Source organism: Gopherus evgoodei, chromosome 6 (genome assembly GCF_007399415.2).
Source record: "Gopherus evgoodei ecotype Sinaloan lineage chromosome 6, rGopEvg1_v1.p, whole genome shotgun sequence".
Taxonomy (NCBI): domain Eukaryota; kingdom Metazoa; phylum Chordata; order Testudines; family Testudinidae; genus Gopherus; species Gopherus evgoodei.
The window spans coordinates 20,795,838-20,802,584 of NC_044327.1; the positions used below are offsets into that span (position 1 = coordinate 20,795,838).

Here is a 6,747-nt window from a genome sequence, read left to right on the forward strand (position 1 = left end):
GAGTAGGGAACAGGAAGTTTGTGTTTCAAATTGTTGCTCTTTCTGCTCATTACTGAGCTGGGCGGGAAGAGTTTGCCGCCCTCTGATCCTGCAAAATTGGCAGATTTACTGACACCACTTCTCTGCTTCTGCAAAACTACTTTCTTGTCTTCCTAAAAAAGGTAGACTGTTGGCTGACTCTTCTAGTAGCTGTGTGGAAGTAGTGGCAGAAGGAGGGGTGTCTGTCTGCCTGTCCATGTATCAGGCTTACAGAGAGCCCATCGCTATGGTATCTAGGCTCCAAATACATAAATTAAGCATCTGCAGCTATTAACACTGCTTCAAGAAGCATCAACAGTTTGCTAACGGGGGAAACACCAGCAGGGCTGGCTGAAGCCAGCATGAAGACATTGATGTTGCAGCAGTAAGATGCTAAGAAGTTGTTCGTTGGTCTGTTTTGACTCAGTGCATGTGGGTGAATTTCTGAATGTGAAAGATTTTCAAAGGAGGATGATGTACAATTGGAAAAACTAAGTTCTAGAATTTACTCTGCTAGTTTAATATCAGTGTGTTTGGCTCCACTCAGTGGAGATGACTCAGAATGCAAAGTGGCCTGGAAGGGCCTGTAGCAGCACTGAGCCACTTGAATGTCCATTCATTATTTTAACAGCGTTGTCTGGAAAAATCAAGTTTTGTGAACTGATGGCTCTTTCTAGTAGACTTCTGAGAGTTAGCAAAGCTGATCTGTATTTTCAACGACTTTTGACTGTCCCCACCAAAAATTGGTGCTTTGTGATCCCTTAAAATAAATAAATAAAAAAAATCCTGATGTTGCAGAATTCCCCTCAGGCCCTAAAATCTGTTCTTTCAGGAAACAATGTGCAGCAGGAGAGCATAATATTAATATGCTGTAAATTACTTATGATTGTTTGTGTGTTTGCTGGTAGAAATTTCTGTTGACCTTCCAAGGTAGTAAGATTACAGGGATCACACTTGTGTGTGAGAAAGCAAACAGCTGTGTAGTGAATTGTATTGAATGTGGCTTCTTAGTTTTCATTGTTCTGGAGGAAAAACCCGTGGATTAGAGAGAGTTGAAAAATTGCAGTTTTTTTCATTAAGATACTCATGAATCATGCATCCTGTTTTTTTAACCACCTCTAATATCGATAGCAAAACAGCTGACTCCATTCTTACTCTCTGCTTGTTACGATTTGCTTTTAAGCAGCCTTGAATGACAGCATTCCATATTTTATGCAGTGTAGTTGTAGCTGTGTCAGTCCAAGGATATTAGAGACAAAAGATGGGTGAGGTAATATCTTTTATTGGACCAGCTTCTGTACTGTTACTTTTATCATCCAACATTTTGATTCAGAGCAACATATCGGATATTATAGAAATTCCAAAACAAGCTGATGTAGAAGCCGATTACAGATGTAGAAGGCATAAAATCTGTGCAGTGCTACAGAACAAAGAAGCATCCTGAAGGAATGAGCTATAAAGTACAAGACGAATTTTCAGTTACAGGATTGCCAAGAAACCCTTTATTTTGGGAAGTAATCAGCATACTTTAGCACACATGAACACTTAGATCCCTGGTTACATATGTATAATCCAATCATATTGTGAGTCATTAAAAACTGCTGGCCAGTGTGGATAGCTAGTGATATGAGCCTCAGCTTTGGAGCACTGGCCACTTCTCTGGCCATTCGAGTTCAAATCTAAGTAGTGTTAGCTCAGTCCTGGATATTTCAGAGGTAGATTAGTTGAGGACCATACAGTTCGTTTATTAATGTATGTACTATGATTTAGCTGTATAAAAAATATCTGTGATTACATGTGGAATTTTTTTTGGATGCAACCTTATAATCTGAGATCCTGTGTGCTCTGTATTGACGCTGAAGATCCTGCAGCAAATTTAGTGGGTAATAGTTCCTCTTTCACCATAATTTTCCTCTCACTGTACTTTGTTATATCAGTTGACTGCCATCCTCCACCTGGCTGCATTTCACTAGGTAGAGCCGCACCTTGCAAACATTACTTAGTACTTACTGTCCTGAGTAGTAACCCCACTATAATCAGTGTCCTTGCAGCACACTGCATAGATGTTAGTATGTTGAAATCAATGAGACTATTCGTAGAAGTAATAGCTATACCTGGTAACAAGAGTTTGCAGGATAGGACTGATGCTCTGTGGTCCTTCAGGAGGAAAGGTGCCATCTAAATGTAAAATATTCTTCTTCTGATATATGGAATATAATTAGAGGTATTTCCACACCACAGCCATGTACCAGAATACCATTAAAGTCCAGATCCAAACTTCATGGCTTGGATCCACCTCTATAATGGACTGAACCAAATCCCTCATCAGAACACTGCTGGAGTTTGGGAAATTTCCCAGATCCAGTTCTGAATCCAAACTATTCCTCTTGCCTTCAAATTCAGTGACAAATTGGAATCCCATTTCTTACATTAATTTAAAATGCTTCCAGCGTGATAGCTGAAGAGGACTTTTGCAGGTGATTTATCTTCTTTATGTAGGACATAGTGCCATTTAGCTGGCATAGTTAGGGAATTAAGATAGTATTAAAGATGTCAGAAATGATAAAATATTTTATGCTAATAGCCAATTACGTGCACTGTCCTTGAAGATAACAAAGAATAGCACAGACACGTGACATATGAAGCTACATGGCTGTTTCTGGTGTGGTGAAATGTGCATATAATAAATGTGCAGAAGCTGTGAGCATATCGTAAAACCAGCGACCTTTTGATTTTTAATTCCTTCTTTTGTTTTACAGAAAGAGATGACAACCAGAATGTGTCACTAAAGAGCCACCTGTTGAACAGAAGAGAAATCCAGTTTCCTCCTTATTGCAAAGCTAGAGGTCATGAGAGACCTCCTGGGCTGAACCTGCCTGTTAATTCCCAGGGGTGGGAAAGTCAAGGACAGATGGTTATGTTCACAGATGCTTCTCAACATTATATGTGCTCTTAACCCTGAAGATGCTGCTAGGAGCCTCCTCTGAATGATGTGGATTACCAAGTGAGAAAGAATTGTCTTGGAATTTTTTTCTGGTTCCTGAATTATTGAGGAGGAATTCTTCAGTCACAATGACATTCCATGTTCCTGCTGTTCAGGCTTTACTGGAACTCAGGTTTTTAGGCTGGCCTGCGTATTTGTAATTTTGAAATGAACCTGTATTGTTAGTTGAAAAGATTTTGTATACTTTGATTTTGTGTTTTTTGTTTTCCAAGTTCAGCACAATATTAAGAATTCTGGAACTTCAGCAAGATTTTCAGATGGAGCCTTCCGTATCTGCATAGGACTTTAGATGCCACCTAAGGTTTGTGGGTAAATATTCCAAAATGCCACTGAGCCTCAACGTCCATAGGAACACAGCTGATTTCCTCAGCAGATTTGGCAGTGTGTACATTGCTTGTTGTCTTGGTTCAACTCTCAGTCAGGTGACGATGGGCCAGATTCTGATCTCAGCTACATCAGTGTAAACCCAGAGTAATGTCAGTGATTTCAGTGGCGTCGCCTTGGGTCTTACACCAGTGTGACTGACTGCACAGTCTGCCCCGGAATATGTACAAAGAAGGGTGGTGGTAATTAGAGTTGAATGAAATGCCCTATGTACTGGTGACCACAGAGGTTTGGTGCTTGCATGTAATTTTATCTCTGTCCTATTTCTTTTTCTTCTCCACCTTGTTCTTTCCAAGGTGAGGATATTCCGTTTGCGGGGGAAAGGGGTTGTAAATTAACGAAGACTATTAGGGAGAAGGTGAGGTCAAAACCATAATGCATGACTGCATTGTCTGTAAATAGTGTCTAGTAAGACGGGCTGTCTTCCACACTACAAAGATATAGTCAAGTTCCCAGTATACAGTCTAATTTAAATCAGTGATCTCAACATCTGGCCTAAGGTATTCATCGTAAACTCATTAACTTCTGTACAGTGTGCCTGGTGCCAGGGTGATGAGCCCATTGGAAATATTTGTAATAGTATTTACTGAGAGAAGGTCTCTAGAGACACATTTTAACAAGTTGAAAATATACAGAATAGTCCCATATATTCTGTGCCTTCTGAGGAATTGAGCATGGACCTTTTGTTCAATAATGAAGATGATTCTTTCAGATCATGTGCTGATTCCTGCTGCCCCTAAGCATCTATTTTTACCAAAGTGATTTTAACAGTCTCTGCTTCTTCTGAGGTAGTATTGGAAGCAAACTTCATAGAGTATCCAGTGATGGAGTACTAGTGATGATATATGATAGACTGAAACGTAGCAGACACTAAAGAATAACAACAAACATCTGAGCTCATATTGTTGCACATAATGATAATATCTTATTCCCCTGCTTGATTTAATAGGCTCTGCAGCAGAGGTGCAGAAGTCAATGATCCTATGCAGGGACAAAGGGTTTGATCTATGACAATTCAGTGTTGCTACGTTGGAAGGTTTTCCATATCTTTAGAATTATGCAAATAGCGTTAACCTTTGCCTTCAAGAAATGTTCAACTTTCAGTTTGTTAAATTGAACTAAAGTACTGTTTCCTCTTTCACTGCTCTTTTGCAATCAAGCTACCTTTTGAATGCACTACAGGGACTATGTTACACGTGATCTTCTTGACATTCATTTGGCTGGTGCTTACCCACTGCATAATTGTGGAACTCATTGCCACAAGATATCACTGAGGCCAAGAGCTTAGGAGGATTGTTTAAAAAAATAGTTATATGTTTAGAGAGAATATTAATAATTATCCATCACATGATTTCTTGTACCTTCCTCTGAGGCATCTAATTCTAGCCACTGTCAGAGACAGAACTACTGGTCTGGTGTGGCATATCCTGTATTGTTAATTTCTAGCATTTCGAAGGGTTAAGACAAATGACGGTTCCCTACCAATATTCCACAGCTTTGCCATATGCAATGAAAGTTTATATAAAGAAGATGTGAATCTGTGGAATCTTTAGGTAAAAAATCAAACCGTGACTAGATAATATTGAAAAGCCTAATATTTAATCTACAAAGTCATTTTTATTCTACCTTTCACTAAAGCCACTTACTATATACTGTCTGGGTCTAATTAACATAGTGCAATTCTAAAATGTGCAGGAATTTGTTCCCTGTTGTTTTGATTAACTTTTTTTGTGATTGTGATAATGTCACTGAATTTGAAAAACTGTTTTTTAATTTTGTTTTGTTTTGTTTTTAAATTAGGTCCCAGTTCAGTTTAATAACTATTGTGCTCTCCCTAATGACTGTTATAGATTCTGCAGCAGAGAGAGACCCTAGAGACATCATGGCTGTCTCAGCCAGAATTCCTATTGGGTGGCACTAGGAGAGTCCATTGCAAAACAGGAGCAGCACCAGCCATTGAAAGATGTAGTGCGTGCTTGCCGCCTACACTGGCCCATGTAGAAAAGGGATGCAGACATAGACCCACACTTGGCCCATTCTGTTTGGGCACAGTTCTGCTGCTGCTTATACTATCCTTAATCTTATCCTTGTGCTGAGGGAACACCAGGACCGGATCGTGCCTGACCCCTGTACAGGGATACAAGAGGTAAGGAACGGCTCTTTCAGTTCCCTTCTCTTTGTTCTCATGCGCAAAGCTAAGCACATTTTGGCCCAAAGCGCAATTATGAAATGGGCATCTCACAGCAGCCCAAGTAAGTTTGTTATTACAAAAAATCCATTCAAATCTTCATCTCTAAAGCTAACAATGCTAGGAAATAATGAAATGTATGTTACTGCACAACCATTTTGGATGTACACCTCTAACCCGATGTAACGCTGTCCTCGGGAGCCGAAAACTCTTACCGCATTATAGGTGAAATTGTTATTTTGAACTTCCTTTGATCCGCCAGAGTGCTCAGCCCTTCCCCTTGCCCCCCAGAGCACTGCTTTAACCACATTATATCCAAATTTGTGTTACATCAGGTCACGTTATATCAGGGTAGAGGTGTACCTGTCATTTCTGAGGTTTGACTTGGCGGATTATTTCCCAGCAAAAGTCCTTTATATCTTTCTGCAGATAGTATAAGTGTTTAATTCAGCACTAGCCTGGGTACCTCAAACAATGTGGCATGGCTCATTTTCCTCCCTCCTCATCTCTGTTGTGACGTTTAACAGCCCAACAGTAGCAAAGGGTGGAGTGTGGAGTATTGTCAGACTTACGAGTTTTAAATTAATCCCTGCATTAGAGAGCAGAGTCAGGGTGCTGTAAACATTAGTCCAGGAGATTCTAATTTCACCCTTGATAATCCACCCAGTGTCAGAGATAAATATAATCTTATTTCAGTTGTTAATCACAGGCCCTGTTTTACACAGACTTATCGGCATACTTAACAAGAGAGTAGCTAAAACTTCAGTGGATGTAAATCTAACTAATCCACTTAACCTAAGGGGGAAGTCCACCCACTAGACTTCACTGATCGGCAGAATTCTTAACGGTCTTCTGGGCTCAACTTCAAATATGTGTGCTTCTGTTCTTTTGCCATTAACTCCCTAAATACTTGAACCAGGTTTTAGCTGTTGTGTCTTCTGTTTCTTGCCTTCTAAAAAAGGATCAACCTTTATTCCAGTGTTTACCTTATCTTAACGCTAAAGATAACAGACAGTTTCAGGGGAATCCAACAAGAGAAACCGGCTTTTGTTGGTCAAGCGTATTGCTAGCTTTATGCCAGGATTTGGGATGCTGCTGTGTTACCAAAACACCCCAAAACACACAGTGATGAGGAATTTTGGGAAGGGCTTTT

At 39.9% G+C, this 6,747-nt stretch overlaps 1 protein-coding gene across 4 annotated transcripts in view; it reads left to right on the forward strand.

Moving 5' to 3' along the window:
- Positions 1-5,841, forward strand: part of MOB3B (MOB kinase activator 3B) — a 158,648-nt gene extending 152,807 nt beyond the window's left edge. For all 4 annotated transcript variants that reach the window (XM_030567647.1, XM_030567648.1, XM_030567650.1 and 1 more), the window contains one exon: positions 2,778-5,841. In XM_030567647.1, coding sequence (XP_030423507.1) covers positions 2,778-2,807 — 30 coding nt within the window. In that variant the 3' untranslated portion in view covers positions 2,808-5,841. The remainder of the gene's footprint in view (positions 1-2,777) is intronic.
- The last annotated feature ends 906 nt before the right edge of the window (positions 5,842-6,747 follow it).